Genomic DNA, 24,971 nt, shown 5'->3' on the forward strand with positions numbered 1-24,971 from the left:
ATCTGATGTGATGGCCACGCTAGACGAGTTTCGACAAAGGTCAAGTAGTATGGAAAAATTAAACAAGGCATATTTGTTCCTACTGCCAAAGCAGATTGGTGTGGAAAGAATTGAGGACTTCAGGCCAATCACCCTATCCAACTCCATATACTCAATCGTTGCAAAGGTTCTGGCGAACGGGGGATCTCATTGGACCCTCCCAATCAGCATTCATACCAGGTCGCTTACTGATCGATAGCGCAGTCGTACCAGGAGAGATATTAACGGCATGGAAAAGACATGGGACCAAATGGTTCATGTGGAAGGTTGATTTTGCCAAGGCGTATGTCACACTAAACTGGGGCTTTCTTTGGGCATCAATGAAATGGAGAGGCTTCCCTAGTGAATGGATCAGGTGGGTGAAAAGATGCATTACATCACATTCCTTTTTAGTGTTGGTGAACGGAAGGCCAGAGGCGGGTGGATACAACCACAAAGGGGGGTTAGACAAGGATGCCCACTTGCACCTCTACTATTCGTGTTAGCTGTGGACACACTCGCCACATGTACGAATCTAGCTTGTGCACATGGCCTCCTAAGGGGATACCAGACACCTAGCTTTCCAGAGGGGATACGGCTATTGCAGTATGCGGACGACACCACCTTTTTTATAGAAGGCGGAGAAGAAGAAGCAAAAAATCTTTCCACAGTACTCGACTTGTTCGCAGATTTCTCGGGTCTACAAATCAATCGAACCAAGTCAGCTTTTGTGAGCAATGGGCTATCTCAGGAGGAGACGCAGTTCGCCGGGGCGCTAGGTACACCAATTGGTAGTCTTCCTATGCGATATTTGGGCTTGCCATTGACCAATGGGAAGTTTTCGAAAGCGGACTGGCAACTGGTGATAGAGAAAGTTGAAAGACGTCTGGAAGGTTGGAAAGCCAAGGTTCTGTCTAGGGGGGGCCGGTTGGTTCTACTGAAGTCAGTACTGTCAGCAATCCCCATCTTCTATCTCTCCACTTGCAAAATGCCAGTTGACATTAGTGAAAGATTAGAAAGCCTGATGAGACGGTTCTTCTGGAAAGGCGCAGAATCAGATCACTAGCGACGTTTGGCACTAGTGGCATGGGACACTGTCTGTAGACCCACCAGTCAAGGAGGGCTAAGAGTCTTGCACTTACCATGAATGAACACGGCATTACTAAATAAATGGGTGACAAGGCTCATGCAACCCGGTGAGGACCTCGTTATCCAGATGTTGCGGGATAGCTACGGTCGGGGTTTGAATTGGGTGGATAAAACAACCCCAATCAGAGGGGCGTCACCCTTCTGGCAAGGCCTTCGCCTAATTTTCTCCCAAGTTCATGAGTTTTACTCAGCCAGGCTAGGAGACGGCACTATATTTCGCTTCTGGGTAGACAAATGGGCACCATGCGGCCCCCTTTGTGATACCTTTTAGCGGTTATTTGCGCTCGCCCGAAATCCTGAGGTCACAGTGGGCGAATGTTGGGACAATATTTGGAACCTGTCAATTGATGGCGCTTTGTCAGACCAAAGAGTAGCTGAATTCATGGACATGCAGCAGGCCTTGCACCACATCTGACCATGTTTAGGAGCAAAGGACGGTTGGGTTTGGAATAATGCCCCCTTTTCAGTCAAAGAAGTTTATACAAGGATCTGCCGAGGGAATGAGGATCAAATGACCATATCGACGTGCCAAGCTATATGGCGCCTAAAAGCCCCCCTAAAGGTAAAGATCTTCAGGTGGCTACTGTACCGCAAGAGACTGATGAGTCGCGCCTTCCTGAAACGGTTGTACCCAGAGATACCGACGATTTGTATCTTTTGCATGCAAGGAAAAGAGGACTGTGACCATTTGTTCTTTGCATGCCCTTTTGCACGATCAACTTGGGCTACTCAAACACATCTGGGAATCAATATGACATCAGCTGAGGCCTTTTAGGAATCCATGCAAATAAATGGAAATAGACGAAAAGAGGAAAGGGGCCGCGCACTGACGGTGCTATGGGGAATATGGCTACATTGAAACAATGTGGTTTCAGGGGGAGGCAGGCCTTACTGGACGGACTCACCCATGAGGTCGACAACCTCATTGTGGCAGGGTTCCCGCGAGGGGGGAATAGAGAGAGGAGTGGTTAGGCATGTAACACACAGGCTTTAGGGCCCATGTACTTCTCGGGTGGTTACCGACTCGTCGGGTGACTGCCTTTTATTTGTTTAAAAAAAAAAACAGTTATACGCAGTGCTATGTAATTGTGTTAAGGCTCCCTAGGAACTCAACGACGTAGCCTTTCAACCACGTATCTTGACCGTGGAAGAAGGCGCGAGAGAGGGATAGAGAGAGACGGAGACTAGTCGCGGAGTCGTCGATCGAACCCAAATCAAATGTAGCAGAGTAATAGCAATAGTTCAACAAGTATGCTAACGAACGAGGATGAAGATAGTTCTCAAGAGATGGCTGGATCGGCGTCCCCCCTCTTGCCGGAGTCTTCGAGAGCTGGAACAGCTTCCCAAGACGCGACGATCTCGCCCGTAACTGCTTCTGAAAAAGATGCGCTTCCTCCCCCTTGAGGTCTCCCTTTATTCTGTCTTCTCATTTCCCACCATCTCTCTGTTCCGTGTCCACAGGCCAGATGGCCACGTGATTTGTCGTCCCCTCTTCTTCTCTTGCTCTGATAGGTCCTTGGTAAGTCTTTAACAAATTGATTATGATGGGAGGCTGGCTTCAGTAGCAAAACTAAATACTGTATGCTTTGGTTGGAAATTGCATGGTGTCAAAATGCTTTTTGCCATTGTGATTTGGACAAAGAAATTTATTTGCAGCGTCCTCCAGGTATTATTCTCAAATGTCTCTGGTGGTTACCGCTTTGTTGGGTGACTACCCTCTTTCAATAACCTTTCAAAAAAAAAAATTCTCTATGTCCGGCTCTAGGGTATTGAAATTGAAGAAGAGTCAATATGGACTCAAGCAGTCTCCCCATGTATGATTGTGGATAGGGAAGTTCTCTCTCTCATTAAAGAGTATGGGTATACACAAGCAATGGTGATCATACCCTATTTGTAAAACAGTCTTCATCTGGACATATCACAGTTCTCCTGGTGTATGTAGATGATATAATCATCGCTGGTGATAATGAGGAAGAAACAAAATCCTTGGATATCTGTCTATCTGAAATATTTGAGGTGTAGTCTCTGGGCCAATTAAGATTTTTCTGGGAATTGAAGTCACGTACTGAAAAGATGGCATTTTCATCTTTCATCACAATTACATCCTTGATTTGCTAGAAGAGACTGGGATGAGTGGGTGCGAGCCATTTGCAACCCCACTTGAACCTAATACTAAGTTGGGTCTGAGTAACGAGTCGTCTCCTGTCAATAAGGAGAGGTACCAGAAGTTAATTGGAAAATTAATCTACTTATACCATACAAGGCCAATTACTGCAGTTGATGTTGGACTTGTAAGCCAGTTTATGCATATTCTCAGAGTACCTCATTTGCAGGCAGCATACAGAGTATTGTCGTATCCAAACTGTACATCAGAGCATAGTTTATCATTCAAGAAGCATGGTGGCATAATTTTGAAGATCTACACAGACTCTGATTATGGAGGATCTCTGATTGACTGTAGATTGACCAAAGGGCATTGCTCATTTATTGTTGGCAACCTTATTACGAGTAAGAAGCAGTCTGTGGTTTCTTTATATAGTGCTGAGACCAATAATAGAGCATGAAATTTCTTCAAAAAAAAATAATAGAGCATGAAAAGGAGAATATTTGAAGGGATATGGATACTATTATTTTTGATGACCTCTCCGTACGAAAAGATGAACATATTATATTATATTGCAAAAGGAAAATTAGCTACTGATATAGCTCAGAATCCCGTGAAACATGATCAGACTAAGGGCATTGAGATCATCAGACATTTCATAAGGTAGAAGGTCGATCAGAAATTTATTCAGGTGCAATATGTGCCTTGTTTGTGCCATAGTTTAGAAGTAGCATAGAGGGTTTAATTTTTTGGGATTCTAATTTCATTATGATATAAGCCTATTGGGGCTCAAGCTGACGCAGACATTGAATTCCCTCTATTTTCTATCCCCTAATGAATTCTTTACTTTCTACACTTCTCGCATTTCTTCATCTACAGGGAAATGGCAATTGGAGGTCTTTCACTTAAGGAGGAGGGAAAAGTGAGCACTGATGACTATCCACGGCTTGGGGAAATGCTGGATCATATCTTGAAAAAACAACCAATTTTATCAAAGTCAGGAGAAATAAAGGAGGAGAAACTTATCTTTCCCTCCAAGACGTATTTGGCAATGGTAAATTTTTTGGTGAAGTGCTTCTTAGCAGAGTTGGCCCTTCAGGAAACCAGAAAGACAGAGATATTCCCAGATCCAGTAATAACTCTGTGTTCTATACTGGAGCATGCAATGGTATCTGATGGCTCTGCTGAGTTGCATTCACTTGCATCTAAATCTTTGGTCCTGATTGCTTCACATTTCCCTGAGGTAGCCTTTGTGAAAACTTGCATCTGTTTTTGGGGGATTTTTAATGACGTAGGCCTTGAAATTCTTTTCAGTTAGTGGCGGCACGATATGCTAAACGCATTTATTGGTTAAAACCATTACTAGGGCATGTCGACTATGCCACTCGGGAGTCTGCAGCTCGATTGTTAGGACTTACCTGCTCTGTTTTGTCAACTGATGTAATATCCTCTTTGATAGGGGAACTTCTAGCATCTATCAGCAGTACCACAAGGTATGTTTTTATTCCCTTATCCCCTCCTTTTTCTGTTTATTGTGGATACTTAATGAATGTTCTGAAGTCTTGCAGGTATGAATCCCGACAAGGAGCGATATGTTCCTTAGGTTATATTGTTTCTGAGTGCGTGAACGTGAAAGCTGATGTAAGTTACTTACTTCTTGACTATAAATGAAAATTTTGTTTTCTACATGTATATTTAGCGGTGATATAGGTTTTTAAATTATTCCTTCTTTATTACCTTGCATACTTAATTTTTGTTGGGTGATAATCATTTTGTTCTTCTTCTCATGGAAAACCTTACAACTGAATGGATTATATACTTACATGAACAGAATTTGTGACACAGACTAAGGAAAATGGTCTGAGTCCTTAGTCATAGAAAGGCATACAGTTATCCATAGATTACCCTGATCTCTTTGTTTATTCCTTAGAAACATTTGTAATACTTGGCTAGGATTTCATGTTTAAAGTTACCTTCCTCCGGAGGGTTAAGCCATATTTTGATCTGTTTCATCAGATGAAGTATAATTATTTCAGTCTGTTTCAAATTATCTTATTGTTTCCAATGACTCCGCTACCATAACTTTTCTCGGATTATTTATGTTTTTGAAAGAAAATGAGAAGGGTCCCTGAAGTTCTACCAACATCCCTCTCTGCATTGTTTGCAATCCCAGCTCATGAGCACTCCTATTGAATATATTCTCGGCTCAATGCAGTCATATTGCCCAGATCACCACAAAAAACTGTCCCACTGCCTCCTTACCCCCAGATACCCCATCCTTGAGGGAGTGTCAGAAGGCCTCCTCTGAGGAGACATCCACCCTTCTGATTGGTTGGCTGGCTGACCCATACTGGCCAGACACCGATACAGAAAAAGGCAAGAATGGCTAGTGTGAAACAGAATGTAAACATTCTTAACCATATTAGGGTTGCAATTATGTAAATATAAGGAGGTAGACGGTGAGGAAATTTATAGACAAGCCCATTAATTTAATTAGGGACATTAATAGAAGTACATTAAGGCCCACTTCAGCCGTATTCAACTATTTGAACTGTCACCAATTGTTCGCATTCTGCCAATACCACATTCTACTTTGATTATATTTTCCTTTTTTTAATTTCATTGTCTTTCAAGGGATTTTATTTTATCCTTTCAGATAAGTGCTTATTGATTTTTTTTCCATCTTTGCAGATATCAGATGTATTGCTTCACCGAGTTATTGACAGTATGCTGGACAAAGTTCAGTCCGAGGACACAAGTCTGGCTTCCATTGCAATGCAGTCCCTTGGTCACATAGGCTTACGTTGTGCGCTGTCTTCAGTTATGCAAAATTCGTCTAAAGGTACATGTCATTCAGCTCATGCATAGAAAGTCATTAATCAATATTCTACCCTGAATCTCTTGGTGATTCTTGCAGGTGTTTTGGAAATACTATCAGACAAGTTGAATAAGTTATTCACTGGGAATGATGTCAAGTCGATTCAAAGAGTTATCATTTCTCTTGGGCATATCTCTACAAAGGAAACATCGTTTTCAAATCTAAAAATAGGTCTTGATCTGGTTTTCAGCCTCTGCAGGACAAAGGTGGGTAAATTCTGTCCCGTAATTATCATAGACTGCACTTTGAATCTCATTATTTTTCCCTTTTAGAATCTTCACATGCAACAATAGTAAAATGAATGAAATTTACGTTGTGCTTTTTCTAGAAACAATGAATCTTTGAGTAATATTTTTGGCACCAGGTAGAAGATCTTCTATTTGCTGCCGGTGAAGCACTTTCGTTTATGTGGGGCGAGGTGCCTGTAACGGCTGATGTGATACTCAAATCAAATTACAGTTCCCTTGCTCAAGCTTCAAACTATCTAATCAACGAACTGCACCTTACGGATTCTGGTGGCCAGCACCTAGATAGCGTGTCTGGTTGTGACTCACGCAGCATGCTTCAAGATGAGATTCTCAGAAAGCTTTTTGACGTCCTTCTCTACAGCAGCAGAAAAGAGGAGCGATGTGCTGGAACTGTTTGGCTCTTGTCATTGACGATGTTCTGCGGACATCATCCTAAAATTCAGAAGCTTCTGCCAGAAATCCAGGTTTATTTCTATTTTGTTGCCTACATCCATGTAAACGGTAAATCATTATTTCCCATTGGATTCATAGAACTATTTTTATTTTTGCACGAATTTGTATCAAAAGATTTTTTTCTATCACCTGATGAGCAATTTAAGTGGGACATATATGCAAACGTCAAAGAAATAAGAACTTACTTTTTGCTGTGTATTAGTTTATGCTAGACCTCTAAAGTTCTATAATCAATTTCTCTCTGATCAGAAGATATATTATTGTGGTTGTGAGTGTGAGGTTCCTTAGTTTATTGTGTAAGTTTAACAAATGTAATTGCCCAATGACTTGAGCTCTACTATCTACGTATCAGAGACAATGAGGACATTTACATTCCTTTCCCCTTTTTGTTTTTGTCTATGGGATCTTGTTGATAAAAATCTTTCTTTCGCAGGAGGCATTCACGCACCTTCTTGGTGAGCAGAACGAACTCACACAGGAACTGGCCTCCCAAGGCATGAGTATTGTTTATGAACTTGGTGATCCAACAATGAAACAGGACCTCATTAGCGCCTTGGTGAACACATTGACTGGCTCAGGAAAGAGGAAAAGAGCTGTTAAGGTCTGAAATTGTCTTACAGGTTTAATATTTATTGGAAGACATATTGGTCATTGTGCCTATTGACTGTTCATCTATTTTAATAGCATCAGGTTGATCACTGTTCTTGGGTGATCTTCCTTAATTATTTTAAACAAAAGATTATTTGAAGACACATCAATGAAATCTTACATTACATGTAGCTTGCAGAGGACACAGAAATTTTCCAAGAAGGAACTTTGGGTGAAGGTCCAGGAGGGGGCAAGCTTTCCACATACAAAGAACTTTGCAATTTGGCCAATGAGATGGGGCAGCCTGACCTTATCTACAAATTTATGGATCTTGCAAACTATCAGTCTTCATTAAACTCCAGACGGGGTGCTGCATTTGGATTTTCTAAGATAGCAAAGCAAGCTGGTGATGTGCTTCAGCCTTACTTACGCATCCTGATTCCTAGACTCGTGCGATATCAGTACGACCCAGATAAAAACGTTCAGGTAGTTATTTCCAAATGTTAGGTTTATATATGCAACATTATGATCGAAGAAAGATGCATGAGATGTATTTTTCTTGGGTTTTTGGCTTACTTGTACCAAACCACATCCATTTTTTAGGACGCTATGGGGCACATTTGGAAATCTATCGTGGCTGAACCAAAAAAAACCATCGATGAACAATTTGATCCCATTGTTGAAGATTTGCTGGTGCAATCTGGTTCTAGACTTTGGCGATCACGTGAAGCTTCAGTTCTTGCATTAGCAGATATTATTCAAGGCCGAAAATTTGATCAGGTGATGTTTATTCTCTTTATGATGCTAAATATTTCTCTGCCCTTGCAAGTTTGAGTTTTCTAAATTAAGTGGTGTAAATGAATGATTGTCAAAATATTTTCTGCATGTAGGTGTCAAAGCATTTAAAAGGATTATGGACAGTTGCATTTCGTGCAATGGATGATATCAAGGAGACAGTACGAAATGCCGGAGACAGTTTATGTCGTTCTGTTAGTTCTCTGACTGCACGTCTTTGTGACGCGTCACTTACCACAACTTCAGATGCTTCCAAAACAATAGATATTGTACTACCGTTTCTATTAGCTGATGGAATTTTCAGCAAAGTTTCGACAATCCAAAAGACATCAGTGACAATGGTTATGAAGCTTTCAAAGGTAAATACTATTATGGATTTGTCAGGTAGTGAAATGTATTTATTTATATAAAATTAAGGTGGTTTACGAAGTCATATCCTTATCATTTATCGTCCTTGCGAATTAATTTAGGGTGCTGGGATTGCCTTGCGGCCACATCTTACCGAACTAGTGTGCTGTATGCTAGAGAGCTTATCTGGTCTAGAGGACCAAAGGCTTAATTATGTGGAGGTCTGTTTGTCCTCCTCTTTATCTGGGAATTTCAATCATATTTTGGATTCCTGTGAATTTATTTGTTTACTTTATTTCAACTTGAAATTTCTTTATGGGAATAGTGATTATTTTTTTGAACAACTGCTATTCTTTTTTTTAATGACACCAGCTTCATGCGGAAAATGTGGGTATCAAATTGGAGAAGCTTGAAACTTTGAGAATATCTGTTGCAAGAGACTCTCCAATGTGGGAAACGCTTGACCTTTGCCTGAAAATTATTGACACAAAATCTTTAGAAATTTTGGTTCCTCGCCTTATTCAATTGATTCGTTCTGGAGTTGGCCTTAATACGAGGTACATACATTGTAACACTAAGGTTCAAAAAGTTACTTTTTGTCATATGATGTACACTTTGTTTTCTGGAGTTCTTGAAAATGTTCATCGCGCATTTTGATGACCCTATGGTATTAATCAGCCTGAAATATTACTCAAGAAACAAACAATAACACATATAAGCTAATTAAAGCTGATTTAAAGGCATTTAAACCTGACAAGTTCATCAGTGGAACTTCTCAATCAAAACACCTGAAGTATGCGGCAAAGAGCCCAGCACGTGGGGACTAAAGGTTGAGACAATTGAAGTAACAGGTATCCAGGAAAGTTGGTCACAAAAAAAGGTCTTTTTTGAGATCCATTGAGGGGGTTTGGCAAGAGCTGGTGCAGTCAGAAGGTCAATTCCTGATGGGTAGGAGGCAGAGATATTAGCTGGCTCTTCGAGTTACCTAGCTTGAACTACTTGGTTACGCAATTTCATTTATCAAAGCACAGAAAAATAAAATATTTATACCCTGGTGTTTACGAATCATTCAACTTGCATGACCAATAATTTAAAGGATATATTTTGTTCTGTCCAACAAAAAAATTGACGTTACTTGCCTCAAGAAACTTATCATGTTAAGGTCATCACGCAATCACTCAGTAAGGATGATGATTATATTATTAAAATATTATTTAAATCACCCAAGACTTTTAGAAGGAAACTAGCGTCATTTTCTAGCGAGCCTCAATATTCTTATATTTATCTAACTTCAAGTGTTATTACTCATGTTTAGGGTCGGCGTTGCCAATTTCATTACGTCATTGCTCCAGAAGGCCAACAGTGAGTTCATGCCTTTTACGAGCGCCTTGTTAAAACCCCTATTTAATGCGGTTTTGGAGGAAAAGGGAAGTGCAGCAAAAAGGGCGTTTGCAACTGCATGTGCCAGCTCGTTAAAGAGTGCTGGAGCCTCCCAGATGCAGAAGATTATAGATGAGACTGCAGCCCTGCACTTGGGCGACAGAAGTGCCCAGATTTCATGTGCCACTCTGCTAAGAAGCTTCTTAAATATAGCAGGCGACAGAGTTGGTGGCTACCATGCTGTGATTTTACCAGTCATTTTTGTGGCAAGGTTTGCTCTTTAGGGTGTTTCCAGCCAAAAATATAATTCTTCTTTGGATTTATATTCGGTATTTATTTGATCTAATAACTTTAATTGTTGAAGCCCGTACAAGGTAATTGTTTTCTTTTCTTGATTAATAAATGATGGGGTACTGCCCATTTTTCTAAAGATAGACTTCTGAAAGCTCATATTCAAGTTCTGTGATGTTTGATCTCTGTTGATCTGAGTATTACATGTCTTTATTTTCTCTCTCTTGTTAGCCCATTAAGGGCCCTCTCTAGTCAGCCCATTAGGGCTTCCTATAAAACCCTGTAATCTCTTTCATTTGCTATCTAGAATTGTTCTTTTCTTGTTTACATGGTATCAGAGCCCTAACCCTAACCCTAATCTGGGTTTCCTGGGCTCGACCTTGCGCTCCGATCTTCGGCGGTTCTCACGACCGCCTGATCTCGCGCTCCGGTCTCTCGCCGTCTCGCTCCGGGCCTCCCAGGCGCTCGCCGTTCTGACATCCGCCCGGCGCCCGCCGTCCGGCTCGCGCCGCCTCGGCTCGCGCCCTCCCGGCTCGCGCCGCCCGGCTGCGCCGCCCAGCGTCGACGTCGGCGCTCGCCGTCCAGCGACCGTCGTCCAGCGCCCGCCGTCCGGCTCCGCCGTCCCTGCGACCGCCGTCCGCTCCCGCCGTCCAGCGCCCGGCGTCCTGGCGCCCGGCGTCCCGGCACCGCCGTCCGGCGCCCGGCGTCTCGGCGCCTGCAGTCCCGGCTTCGTCGTTCGGCGCCTTCTGACTGTGGTCTACTCTGCTTTCATCATGACGAACCCGGTTGAAGCCCAGACCTCTACTGTTACGCCAGACTGAAGCCGGTATCTCGCCACATGCATCTGCGGTGCCTCTCGAACCCGGGAATTGGTCGTCCTCCTCTGGACCATCCTCTTTGCCTCGGATGCCTCCGGATGGTATGTTTACTGGATTCAATCTCCTGCAATGGCGCCAGTACGTCCAGATAACTTTAAAAGGGCGACTCATGCGCCATCTTCTAGAAGACGGACCTTCCGGACCGATCCCAAGTATTATGACTGGCTGGGCGTTGAGGGGTAGTTCATCGTTGGCTCTTGGACAGTATTTCACCTAGTGTTAAAGGTGAATTCATGTCTCTAGAGTCGGCTCGGCGGTCTGGGAAGCAGCACTTGAGAGCCACTCCAAGAAGCACAACATTGCGACTCATGCAATTGGTACATCGGGCCGCTAACCTGCGTCAAGGGACCGGTCTATCATGGAGTACAGTGCGGAGCTCATTTCGTTGTGGAATGAAATTGACTACTACATGCCGCCCGACCCCATTCGGTGGACCGCCAATATACTCTTCAACCGGGTTTTCCAGTTTCGTATGGGACTGAAATTGGAATATGAAGTTGTACGGGCTCAGCTTGTTCATCGGGAGACTGGTCTTACCTTCAAAGATGCGCTCCACAGTGTGCGGGTTGAAGAATCCCGCTTTCAGCAGGCCCAGAACTCGGCTTCGGCACTTGTAGCTCATTCTTCTTCGTCTGCACGCCCATCGGCGACTCCACCACCCGGCTCTTTACCACGTGGTCCGACGGCTCGGACGGAGGATTCTCCACAGGGTGATCCTTCGCTGCGTTGCAATTACTGCAAGAAGCGAGGTCACTGGGAGACGTGCTACAAGCTTCAACGGAAACGCGCACAACCGAGCAACCTTGCTGCAGCCGCCTCGTCCGTGCCCCCCCCGGGTCAAGTGCCTATGCTGTACGGTCTTCTCCCGACTAGTGCCTCGCCCGCTAGCTTCACTCCGGAAGAGATGGAGCGTCTACGCCGCTTGCTTGATCCTCCAGTCGTGGGCTCATGCTCCTTGGCCCACGCAGGTATGTCCACCAGTCTTCCCACACCTACATCCCCTCCTGGCCATTCTTTTTCCTCTTCCACTTGGCTTCTTGATTCCGGTGCCACCGCCCACATGACCCCAAATCCTCGAGCCTTTCAAACTTATGCACCCGTTTCTGGCTCCTCCAAAGTTAAAACAGCCTCCGGCGATCTTCTCACCGTGGCGGGTATTGGTCGTGTGGCCCTTTCCTCTTCTATGCATCTATCTAAAGTTCTTCATGTTCCTCGCCTTACTCATCATCTTCTCTCCCTATCTAGCCTTGTTCGCGACTTGAAACAAGACCTTACCTTCTTTCCTAATTCATGTTTTTATCGTAATAAGGTGTCGTGGAGGACGATTTCCATTGCTGAGGAGCATGAGGGGCTCTATCTTGTTCGTCCTTGTTCGAGTTCTCTTGCTTTTGCTTCTGCGGCAGTTTCCCTTTCGGCTTCCCACGAGCGTTTGTGGCTTCTTCATCGACGTCTCGGCCATCCTTCTTTTGCTACTCTTTATCGTCTCTTTCCTAAACTCTTTCAAGGCCATTCTGTGGACCGTTTTGTTTGTACTGCTTGTCGAATTGCCAAACATCATCGTACCACGTATCCTATCTCGTCTCCTCATTCTTCGACCCCATTCTCCCTTATTCACACCGATGTGTGGGGGCCTTCCCCTATTCATAGTACTTCCGGTTCTCGGTGGTTATGCATCTTTATTGACGACGTTACTCGATTCACGTGGGCATATTTCTTGAAGAGCAAATCGGAGATATCTCGTGTCATTCCTCCATTTTACCCCCTTATCCAAACTCAATCCTCTATATCCATCCGTCGCTTCCGCTCCGACAATGCTAAAGACTACGTTAACACCACGTTAAGCACCTTCTTCCAAGACAAAGGCATTATCCATGAAACTTCTTGTCCCTATATACCACAGCAAAATGGCGTTGCCGAAAGAAAATTCCGTCACATCTTTGAAATGACTGAGCCTTCTCTTCCATATGCATGTGCCCAAGTATTTTTGGGGGGAAGCCGTCTCCACCGCCATCCATCTTCTTAATCGCCTTCCATCTCGAGTGCTTGACTACTCCACTCCCATTGACCGTCTTCAGCATTCCTTTCCAACTCTCTCTCTCCGAACTCATCTTACTCCTCGTGTATTTGGATGTGTATGCTATGCGCCCAACCACCAACTTGGTCGTGATAAACTGGATCCCCGTGCTATCAAGTGTGTGTTTGTTGGCTATTCTTCCACCCAAAAAGGCTATTTATGCTATCATCCACCCTCTCGTCGGTTCGTCGTCACCAAAGATGCCACGTTTGATGAATTGCTTCCCTACTATTCCTCCTCCTCTCCTGAACCCTCATCGTCCCCATCTCCCTCCAATCCACTCGAATTCCTCATCCTCGTCCCTCATCCCTCTTCACCGGCCCCGCCCGACGTGTCTCCGCCTGTTGCTCCTCCAGCAATTGTGCCTCCCGACCCGCCTCCGGCCGCCGTCTCAGTCGCTCCTGTGGAGCCTCCTCCAGTATCTGCTCCTGCGCTCGACCCTTCTGCTGCACCTTCTTCGATTCCTCCGCTCCCTATCCGTCGCTGCCCGCCTGAAAAACGCTATGGTATTACCCTTGCTCGTCGCAAGCCTCGGCTTCCTTCTTCGTCTCCTGCTGCCCCGTCTACCTCAACCTCCGCCCCTCCTGCCACCTCCTCATTAGCTGTGGTGCCCTCTTCCCGTTCCTCTCCCCTCTATCCGTTGGCGGAATCTATCTCCTCTCATCGCCTCTCACCCTCTTATCATGCCCTTCTCACCTCCCTTGATGCCACTTCCCTTCCCAAGACGGTGGACATTGCCCTTTCATTTCCGCATTGGCGTCAGGCCATGGCGGAAGAACTTCAGGCTCTTGCTCACAATGAAACGTGGGATCTAGTTCCTCTACCGGCCGGGAAGCATCTCGTGGGTAGCCGTTGGGTGTATGCTGTGAAGCATAATTCTGACGGTTCTATTGAGCGCCACAAAGCCCGGGTTGTGGCACAAGGGTTCACTCAGAAACATGGCATTGATTATCAGGAGACCTTTGCTCCTGTCGCCAAGCTGAATACTGTGCGGATCTTATTGGCCCTTGCTGCGGATCGGGGCTGGATTTTGCAACAATATGATGTGAAGAATGCTTTTCTGCATGGAGAGTTGTCTGAGGAGATCTACATGGCATTACCTCCTGGCTACACTTCCTTAGTGCCATCGTCTCCGCAGTCTGTTGTCTGTCGCCTGAAGAAAGCATTATATGGCTTGAAGCAATCTCCTCGTGCCTGGTTTGGTCGTTTCACGACGGCCATGCAGCGTCGTGGATACCGTCAGTGTAATGGTGATCACACCCTTTTCTACCGCCATTCCACGTCAGAGTCGCTATTCTTCTTGTGTACGTGGATGACATCATTATTACGGGTGATGATACGACGACCATTACTGAGCTGGCTATGTATCTCTCGTCGGAATTTGCTATTCGCCATCTTGGCCCGTTGAGGTACTTTCTTGGCATAGAGGTGGCCTATTCTTCCAGCGGGATCTTTATTTGTCAGAGAAAGTATATGGTGGACCTTCTCTGTGAGCTTGGAAAGGAGGACGCCAAGCCTGCTTCGACACCGATTGATGCGAACCATCGACTTGGTGCCGATGCGGATGAGGAGCTTGCTGAGCCTGGCCCATATAGAACACTTGTGGGAAAACTGCTTTATCTCACCCACACTCGCCCGGACATTGCATATTCAGTGGGTGTTCTGAGTCAGTTCATGCAGACTCCTCGCATGAGCCATTTTCATGCTGCTCATCGTCTCCTCCGTTTCCTGAAGGGCACCATTGGCCGTGGATTATTGTTTCGTCGCCATACCGGCCTGCGTCTTGAAGTCTACACCGATGCAGATTATGCCGGCTCTGTGGTTGATCGTCGGTCCACATCTGGGTATTGCACCTTCTTGGGCGGCAATCTGATTACTTGGAGGAGCAAGAAGCAGAAAGTGGTCTCTCGATCGAGTGCTGAAGCGGAGTTCCGTGCCCTTGCGCATGGTCTGTGTGAAGCACTTTGGATTACCCAGCTTCTTCGTGAGCTACGGTGTCCAGTTCCCTCTCCTGTCCAGCTGTTCTGCGACAACAAGTCGGCGATTAGCATTGCTCATGACCCCGTTCAGCATGACCGTACAAAGCACATCGAGATCGATCGCCATTTCATCAAAGAGAAGCTTGAATCGGGAGATTTTTGCACGCCTTATGTTCCGTCCGCTGAACAGCTTGCAGATATCTTCACCAAAGGGCTTCATGCCCCTAGGTTTGAGGAGCTCTGTTCCAAGCTGGGTGTGGATAACATCCACGCTCCAGCTTGAGGGGGAGTGTTGATCTGAGTATTACATGTCTTTATTTTCTCTCTCTTGTTAGCCCATTAAGGGCCCTCTCTAGTCAGCCCATTAGGGCTTCCTATAAAACCCTGTAATCTCTTTCATTTGCTATCTAGAATTGTTCTTTTCTTGTTTACAATCTCCAACTTAAAATCTTAGTTGAAACCATCATTCTGAAGCATAAAATCGTTATACTTATGCTGTTAATGGCAACTTCCATGTCATCTGATCTTAATTTCCTTGAACGGGAATCAGAGGCATTCTTTAAATGAAAAGTTGGTTACTTTTAGGTTTGAGGACGATAAAGATGTTGGCAATCAATTTTCAGAAGTGTGGGATGAAACAGTTGGAAACGAAAGCATCACGTTGCAGTTATACTTGACTGAAATTATCTCCATTCTCTGTAGCTGTCTCATCGCCTCTTCATGGGCTAGTAAGCGAAAGGTTCGTTCGGAGCCTGCTTTTTTATGTTTTCTGTTAAGTGCTCCATTTCCTTTGTACTGCTCTAATTCTGGAAGTTTTTCCCATTGATTAAGCTTAGGCAGCGAAGGCAATACGAAGTCTATGTGAAATCTTAGGAGAGTCCCTTTCTCCATTCTATCAGGAACTCCTCAAATGTCTCTTAGCTGAACTACCTGGTCGCATGTGGGAGGTATGTGCTCAGGCTCCTTGAAATTTCGATTACATTCTTTTATTGTGTTCCCTGTCTGTTCCTCAATACGAAATAGAATAGAAATTATAGAGATCCATGATTTCTGGAAACTACTGCGCTTCTAGGGAAAGCATTTTTACAAATTTAAATTGAGAAGATGAACATGGAGAGCAACAAATGTGCTCATACATTTATGACTTAAATTATTTATATGCACTACAACTTTTTGATGGGACATGTTTCTAGGGTTTGACATCTGGGATAATGCTGATCACAAATTCATTATCATTTGATCATTGTCTCCTCATCATCTCAACATTTGCCTTGGAGGAAGAGCGGATGACATTGATGAATTTTTCATCATCTGCTAATGTTAAACATCTAATTTCATCCTTTTCTATTTTGACACACATGTAAAAAGGTGGGCCATGAGTTATAAATGGCCCACCTATCTCTCTCCTACTTTCTCTTCCTTTTTCCTTTCTCTTTTCCTTCTTTTTCTTTCTTTTTTCTATCGCTCCCCAAAGAATGACCTTTTTGCCCCTTAAAATAGCCGTTGGGGCAACGGCTATATGACCGTTGCCCCCAACGGCTATCTTGAGAAAGGACTTAGCCTATAAAGGAAAGTCTTTCCCAACCTGTTTACGTGTGAGTTTTTCCCCTTTTCTCTGTATCAAAAATCTCAATAAACTTCTTCTGCATCTTTCTCATTTGTCTCAAAAAGGCCTCATTTGTCCTATCTGTTCCCAAAGGCAGAATTCTCTGCATTCTTCACAGCTAACTATCTACAAGTCCAAGTGCCAAACATCCGATGTGGAATTTAATTTAATAAATTAATATTAAAATTATGGAATCTAATTTAATAACTCAGAAGTACATAAAAAGTATAAGGTAGTGTGAACCGGTGATTTTGACAAGCAAATCCACCATCATTGTTTTACAGAAACCTTTTTACATTTGCAAATTTAAATACGGGGACGATGATGGATAACAGCATGTGATTATGTACTTCTGAGTGAAAAGTCTGAAATGATAATTGTTGAACTGGAGCTCTCAAGACATCTCTCTCTCCTTCTCTCGTCTCCATTGTAAGTGGGCCACACTCTATAAGTGGCCCACAAGGGAGACTCTTCCTTCTCACTGGCTCCTCTATTGTAAGTGTGGGCCACACACAGTATAAGTGGCCCACACACACACAGGAAATACTCTCGGAGGACTGCTCTCAGGCCCCCCCCCCACGTGTGAATCACTTAATGAGGTTCACACGTGGGAGCCTCTTTAAATGAATTCTCCACGTGGGAGTCTCATTAAGTGACTCCCACGTGGGAACTTGATGTAGGGGCCTTTAAAAGGCCCCAAACCCTAGCCGACTAAGCGTGAGTTCCTTTTTTTTTTTTTTTTGTTGGTTTCTCTTCCTTGTCAGGCGCCGCCCCCAGGGCTGGAGCTCCTCCCTTCTCATAGATCCTCATTCCTCTCTCTCAGATCGAGTTGACATGGTATCAGAGCTGTAAGATCCTGCATCCTCCTCGACTGAAGCTTGAAGTTCTTCCTCTAAGATCTGTTTCTCCCCTCGAACCTGTTCTAGGGTTCTTGATTCTGTTCTAGGGTTCTTGATTCCATCCCAACTGCCTCTAATCGGTGTCTAGAGGCTGCGTGAAGGCATGGCGAGCCAGGGAGATGAAAACGTAGCTCAGGAGGAAGACAGTGCTGTCCAGAACGGCTCCTCTACAGTGGTGCAAGAACTTGGAAGACCTGCTGTGGTGTTTCCCCCTTCAGAAGTGAAGTTTGATGGGGGAAACATGTTTGAATGGTCCAAGATGGTTACCCTAACCGTCTATGGCCTCTTTCTGGGAGATCACCTCACTGATCTGCCTAGGACGACTGCAGATCCTGACTTCAAGAAATGGAAGGCTGAGGAATCCCTCATTCTAGGCTGGATGCTGAGGTCGATGACGCCAGATATGCGCCGAGATTTTCTCTACTGCAACACCGTCAAGGAATTGTGGGATGAGATTCAACGGTACACCACGGAACAGTCCCACGACTGGAGGATTTACGAACTGAAAGTGCAAGAGTCCCAGGCCCGTCAAGGAACAGACAACATACGTCAGTATTCATCCCGCTTGAAGGCAATATGGCGAGAAATCGATCACCTCTGGCCTACACAGAATCCGCTGTCTGTGGAGCGCCAGTATATTCTCAAACAAAGGATATTCACGTTTCTTATGGGTCTGAATTCGGTGTATGAAGCCGTCAGGAGCCAGCTACTTCACCGGGAAAGACTTCCCACCTTGGAGGAGGCCATCAGTGCGGGACTGCAGGCTGAAAGCAGACTTGGCGTCACACCCGACCCTCAGGGACAGACATCCTCTGCCCTGCTGACCAGAAAGCCTGAGGGTCGGTCTAGCTCTACGGGAAGTTGGACATCCAGGCCAGCGCAGTCAAACTCAGGAAACTCATCAGCAAGTATTGAAGGGGAGGATAGCCGAGATGCGCTATTTTGCAATTACTGCAAGAAGCGCCGTCACACCAAAGAGAACTGCTGGAAGCTGGCATGGAAGAACCAAAATTCAACACCTGGCAAGAAGGCCCTCGTGGCAGCATCACAGCCCAGCAGTTCAAACTCTGCTGTCACGGGCCCAGAAGTCGGGGAAGTCCAGGAGCGCCTGAGTTCCACCTCCCTTGTGAAGTCAGGTAATCCCCCTCTCTCCGTGTGGGTGGCTGATACCGGGGCAACAGACCATATGTCCCCAGAACAATCAATATTTCAGACCTATGTCCAAGCCGGAGGCCCCCACAGAGTTCAGACCGCAGGTGGAGGTTTTCTGTCGGTAAAGGGAGTAGGGGACGTTCCAGTTGATACCCTTGGAACTCTCCGGAAAGTGTTACACGTTCAAGATCTTCGGGCAAATTTAATTTCTATTCAGAGAATAGTAGACGACACGGATGGCGTTTTATCCTCGACAGTGACACTTGTTTTCTCTGTGACAAGGTCTCCGGGAAGAAGATTTCGTCCTTTAGAAGGGAAGGCGGACTACTCCTCCTTGATCGGTCCCTGCAACAGTGCCTGGTGACGGAGCGAAGTCGGACAGTGGAGGAGCGGGTGATACACCTTCATCGACAAATGGGACACCCACCTTTTGATTTGATGAAAACATGCTATCCTAGTATTTTTCGTGGTATTTTGGACAACGAATTATTTTGTGAGGCCTGTCACCTGGCCAAACATCGTCGGGCAGTTTATAAATTGGTGGATAAAAGATGCCGTAAACCGTTCGAGTGCATCCATAGTGACGTATGGGGACCGTGCCCCGTGACGAGTCTTACAGGGTGCCGATATTTCATTGTGTTTGTTGATGACTGTACAAGGGCAATGTGGACATACCTTCTGAGGTCAAAGGCAGAGGTCCCGGAAGTCCTCACACAATTTTGCGAGTTGATATCCACACAGTTTGGGAGGACTGTGAAGAAATTCAGAACAGACAACGGCTCTGAATTTTTTAATGAAACAGTAAATTCTTATTTCGCCAGCCGAACGGTTTGGCAGAATCGTCATGTGTTAATACTCCACAGCAGAACGGTTTGGCAGAACGTCGACTTGGGTACACCCTAGCCATGACTCGTTCCCTGCTGTTTCAAACCAATTTGCCGAAACACTACTGGGGTGAAGCTGTCCTTACTTCTACTTATCTGATGAATCGGACGCCAATGAGAGTTCTGGAGTATCAGTCACCGTTGGGGCTACTAAGTGCCGAGTTCCCTCACTTGAAGTTGTTCTCCGGGTTGCCAGCCCGTATCTTCGGGTGTAGCGTGTTTGTGCACCAAAGTGGTAGTAAACTTGATCCCCGGGCACTGAAATGTGTCTTTGTTGGGTACTCGGGTACTCAGAAAGGTTACCGGTGTTATCACCCATCGTCCCGGAAATTCTACGTCTCTGCAGATGTCACATTTCATGAATCCGAGGCATTCTACGGACCTGCAGAACCTCCAAAGGCTATGGCAGAAGTGGAAACAAGTGGACTGGAATTTCTGTCCATTCCTACAGTCGTCGTTGATGTACTGTCTCCTGATGAGCAGTCAAGCGATGTTGCAAACACCAGTGGAATTAGAGAGGAAGATGACGAACATGTACACACAGTACCAGCTGGAGAAGAGCCGCCTCATACCGAAATTCAGACCTCTCCTCCACCTGCAGAAGATGCTGAAGATAGCCAGACACTGCCCGATCAGCTGGAGATTGAAGAGCATTCAGATTCTCCCCCGGATAATTTGGGATGGCCGATTGCACTGAGGAAGGGAGTTCGGTCTTGTCGATCCACTGCCAAGTATTCGATTGGACAGTATGTGAAGTATGAAAAACTGGGAGAAACCTACAGGAGCTTCTTGACATCCCTGGGGAACATTGTGGTTCCCACCCGGGTTGAGGAAGCCCTCCAACATCCGGGGTGGAAAGCAGCCATGGAAGAAGAAATGTCGGCTCTAGAAAAGAATGACACGTGGATTATTGTCTCTCTTCCTAAAGGGAAGAGAGTGGTGGGATGCAAGTGGGTCTTCACACCCAAATTCCACAGCAGTGGAGTGCTTGATCGATTGAAGGCTCGACTGGTGGCGAAGGGGTACACCCAAATGCAGGGAATCGATTATGACGAAACATTTGCACCCGTCGCAAAGTTCAACACAGTACGTGTTCTGATTGCAATTGCTGCCAAGCACGATTGGGAAATCAACCAGTTTGACGTCAAGAATGCGTTCCTTCACGGGGAACTGGAGGAAGAGGTTTACATGCAGTTCCCGCCAGGCTTCCAACCTCCGGGCACAGGACAGTCTGTATGTAAGCTAAAAAAGGCGCTCTATGGGCTCAAGCAGTCCCCCCGAGCATGGTTTGGACGATTCATGAAGACGATGTTAAGCCTAGGCTATCACCAAGCAAGGGGGGATCACACCCTGTTCATCAAACGCGGCGGAAATGGGGCAGTTTCCCTCCTGATTGTATACGTCGATGATATTCTTATTACTGGGAGTGATGTGGTTGCAAATCAGGAGCTGAGTAAGGCACTCTCCAGACAGTTTGATTTGAAAGATTTGGGCTTGCTGAAGTATTTTTTGGGCATTGAAGTTGCCCATTCCAGAGCCGGCATCTCACTGACCCAGCACAAGTATACTTTAGATCTTTTAAAGGAAACGGGGCAGCTAGGGTGCAGACCCGCAGCAACTCCACTTGACCCAAATGTAAAAATCGGGACAGGCGACGACAGCGCGGCAGTTGACGGGAACCTGTATCAGAGATTGATTGGGAAGCTAATCTATCTCAATCATACACGGCCCGACATTGCGTTTGCAGTGAGTCTGCTTAGTCAGTTCATGAGCGCACCACATGAAGTTCACCTCCAGGCGGCATATCGAATCTTGACATATTTGAAGTATACAGTTGGACAGGGACTATTCTTCTCCCGGGAAGGGGGACTTGAGCTTGAGGCATACACTGACTCTGATTGGGCGGGATCTGTGGTTGACCGAAGGTCCACGTCAGGCTACTGCACCTTCCTTGGTGGGAGCCTAGTTACGTGGAGAAGCAAGAAACAGAAGGAAGTATCGCTGTCCAGCGCTGAGGCCGAGCTCCGAGCATTGAAGAGAGGCGTCTCGGAATGTCGGTGGTTGAAGCATCTGCTGGAGGACCTCGGCCTGTATGAAGAAAAGGGCATCTCGTTGTATTGCGACAACCAATCAGCATTGGCAATCGTCAAGAATCCAGTCCAACACGACCGGACGAAGCACATGGCGCTAAATCGACACTATCTTGCTGAGAACATCGACAGAGGCATCATCCGACCTGTGTTCGTGCCGTCCATTGATCAGAAAGTGGACATCTTCACCAAGGCCCTCCCTACATCACGCTTCCAGTCATTGGTGGTTAAGCTAGGCATGGAAAACATCCACACCTAGCTTGCGGGGGGGTGTTGAACTGGAGCTCTCAAGACATCTCTCTCTCCTTCTCTCGTCTCCATTGTAAGTGGGCCACACTCTATAAGTGGCCCACAAGGGAGACTCTTCTTTCTCACTGGCTCCTCTATTGTAAGTGTGGGCCACACACAGTATAAGTGGCCCACACACACACAGGAAATACTCTCGGAGGACTGCTCTCAGGCCCCCCCCCCATGTGTGAATCACTTAATGAGGTTCACACGTGGGAGCCTCTTTAAATGAATTCTCCACGTGGGAGTCTCATTAAGTGACTCCCACGTGGGAACTTGATGTAGGGGCCTTTAAAAGGCACCAAACCCTAGCCGACTAAGCGTGAGTTCCTTTTTTTTTTTTTTGTTGGTTTCTCTTCCTTGTCAGGCGCCGCCCCCAGGGCTGGAGCTCCTCCCTCTTCCTCCCTTCTCATAGATCCTCATTCCTCTCTCTCAGATCGAGTTGACAATAATATTCGGGGTGGAACAGATTACCGATTCTCCCAACAAAACTGTCTCCAGAAATAAATTTTATGTTTTCTTATCCTTTTCTTCTACGACTGTGACAGGGTAAAGATGTGGTGCTATCCGCTGTGAGCTCTGTTTGCTCTTCATGTCACAAAGTGATTATCTCGAGTGATCCAGGGATAAAAAAAGTGATCATAAATGAGTTATTATCCGCTTGTTCAAAGAAATCCAGACTTTATCGTGAAGCAGCTTTGATCTCTCTAAAACAGGTGCTGATTTGTTGGCTTATTGGAACTGACACTGAAAATTTTCTATTTCCTCTTCGTTTGTGAAATACATTAGGTAATTAAAAGAATTAAGCATATTGGGATAATTATTTCTTCAACAATTTTTAGTGTAATCTTTTGTGGATGAGTATTGTCCGTTACATTCGGTGGCAGACAAGCTTTGTCCCCCAAGTGTCTGGGATTTATTGTGGATTCATCGTGTCCTGGATTTATTGAGGATTCATCGTGTCCTGGATCGTCCTCTCTGGTTCCACATCCCATAATGCAATGGCGTGTGGATAGTAGTTCTGAAGAAAAGATTAAAATTGATTCGGATAACAGAATTTATGAAAAACTTTATTTTCATGTTTTGTTCATCAAATTGATAAAAAAATAATGTTTTACTTATGGACTGAATGGGTCATCCCTTGTCCCGTCTGGCATCTCCGGGATCAAACTATCCAAGGGCTGGGAAGCGATGAATTGTGCGCTCCGTTGCATCTGAAAACCTTACGGATTTTTCTCTAAATTTCTGAAAATTTCTTATCTATGTTGGTCTGAACTGAGTTTCTCTAACCTCGGATGATCCTGGCCAGTGAGAGAAAGAACCCTTTAAGCAACAGTTATGCATCAAGACAGATAAACTCATGAAAAATGTTCCAAAGATCCTGCTCATTTAAACCCACTAAAAAAATAGATATTTATAGAGCAAAACTGATTTGAAAAATTTGATACTACGAATGATTTTTTCTTTCAAAATGTCCTTACAGGTTATAGAAGCTTTTGGTGATCCGGATACTTTCAAAAGTAGTTTTCCTTTGCTACTCAACCTCTTTGACGGGTCAACTTCCTCTGTTAATTATCCTGGTAAGCCAGGTTGATCCTTGTTCATAAGTTCCTCCAGCTCTGAGTAAATTTCTATTTTCTGGGTAAAAAAATGAAAACAGTTTCTCCGGCAGGTACAAGTGAGGAGAAATCTGAAGATGCAACTGCCCCACTGGAAAAAGTTATAAACTGCATTGCCTCGTCAGTTATAGTGGCAAATCTTGATGACTTATTGGATGCAAAGAAAGAACTATTACATGTGTTGGATGTGGCTCTCTCACCAGTTTACTCTTGGCCAGGTATTCATCCCCTTTCCATAGTTGCTCTCTCTTTGAGACACACTTTGCCTCTCTCTTTATATATGTTTCACTCACTCTTACTCTATCTACCTACCTACCGAATTGCATATCTATATATCTATCAATCTAATATATCAAATCTATCTATCATCTGTTTTCCAGTTTTCTCATAGCCAAGTATGCGTTGGCCCATTTATGGTTGACCTCTCTTTCTCCCTCTCTCTCTCTCTGCCTTCTTTGCATGTACTCTCTCTGTCTCCATCCATCATCTACCTATCTACCTATGCATCTATCTAGCTATTTATATATCTATCTATTCATTTATCGATCTATTGATGGAGTTGTCTGTTTAACATATTGTTTGGTTCCCAGTGAAGCTGGCTACCTTTACATTGCTTAGAGAACTTTGCAAGAAGCTCAACCCACACGGCGTCAACCCTCACACTTCCTTTATCAGAGATGTGAGACTTAATATCCATTGGCTTTGCATTCGATAATGCTGTGAGTAAATTTCATTTGGTTTGTTGATGTCAGCTGGTCAAATCTGCCACACCCAAGTTGACTGAATGCATTGGGACCATAAAGATTTCCCAGGTCTGTTTTAATCTTTCCATCATTTCATCCATCCATCCATCCTTCTATTCCGGTCTCATCCATATCTTCCATCAATCTACATCCATCTATCCATTAATCCCTTTGTCTCTTCCATTTCTTTCATTTCATTTTATTTCGAGACCTGTCCTTCCAGCCACCCATTGTTATCTATTTCTCTCATCCACCCCATCGAATCCATACCTACCATCCATCAATAGTGTTCTCATCAGTTTCATTTTTCCACCAATTCCTTTCATCGACCCCATGTCATTCCTTCATTCTTTCGCATATCTGTATTTGTCTGATTCCATTCGCCAAAAGATAAAGTACATAAAGAGAGAGAGAGAAAGAACAATTTTTTCCATCTACATCCATCCATCCACAGCTTAACATGTCCTATATTCCCTCCATGCATTCATCCATCCCACCTCTTTCATT

At 44.9% G+C, this 24,971-nt stretch overlaps 1 protein-coding gene across 18 annotated transcripts in view; it reads left to right on the top strand.

Annotated features, from left to right (window-relative positions):
- LOC144706432 (ARM repeat superfamily protein) overlaps window positions 1–24,971 on the top strand; it is a 56,930-nt gene that overhangs the window by 29,839 nt on the left and 2,120 nt on the right. For 14 of the 18 annotated variants that reach the window (XR_013582250.1, XR_013582252.1, XR_013582256.1 and 11 more), the window contains 20 exons: window positions 4,151–4,514; window positions 4,586–4,764; window positions 4,840–4,912; window positions 5,963–6,113; window positions 6,189–6,355; window positions 6,514–6,861; window positions 7,284–7,451; window positions 7,631–7,924; window positions 8,042–8,218; window positions 8,329–8,592; window positions 8,704–8,802; window positions 8,954–9,138; window positions 9,897–10,232; window positions 15,769–15,922; window positions 16,020–16,130; window positions 22,651–22,818; window positions 23,586–23,682; window positions 23,763–23,939; window positions 24,312–24,400; window positions 24,474–24,533. Coding sequence is in view for 9 of the 18 variants with exons in the window: in XM_078579374.1 (XP_078435500.1) it covers window positions 4,151–4,514; window positions 4,586–4,764; window positions 4,840–4,912; window positions 5,963–6,113; window positions 6,189–6,355; window positions 6,514–6,861; window positions 7,284–7,451; window positions 7,631–7,924; window positions 8,042–8,218; window positions 8,329–8,592; window positions 8,704–8,802; window positions 8,954–9,138; window positions 9,897–10,232; window positions 15,769–15,922; window positions 16,020–16,130; window positions 22,651–22,818; window positions 23,586–23,682; window positions 23,763–23,939; window positions 24,312–24,400; window positions 24,474–24,533 (3,661 nt within the window). In the remaining 9 variants the exon portion in view is untranslated. Of the gene's footprint in view, window positions 1–4,150; window positions 4,515–4,585; window positions 4,765–4,839; window positions 4,913–5,962; window positions 6,114–6,188; window positions 6,356–6,513; window positions 6,862–7,283; window positions 7,452–7,630; window positions 7,925–8,041; window positions 8,219–8,328; window positions 8,593–8,703; window positions 8,803–8,953; window positions 9,139–9,896; window positions 10,233–15,768; window positions 15,923–16,014; window positions 16,131–22,650; window positions 22,819–23,585; window positions 23,692–23,762; window positions 23,940–24,311; window positions 24,401–24,473; window positions 24,534–24,971 lie in introns of those variants that run through there. The other 4 variants (XM_078579379.1, XM_078579380.1, XM_078579381.1 and 1 more) reach the window with 4 other exon arrangements.

Source organism: Wolffia australiana, chromosome 8 (assembly GCF_029677425.1).
Source record: "Wolffia australiana isolate 7733 chromosome 8, ASM2967742v1".
Lineage (NCBI taxonomy): Eukaryota > Viridiplantae > Streptophyta > Magnoliopsida > Alismatales > Araceae > Wolffia > Wolffia australiana.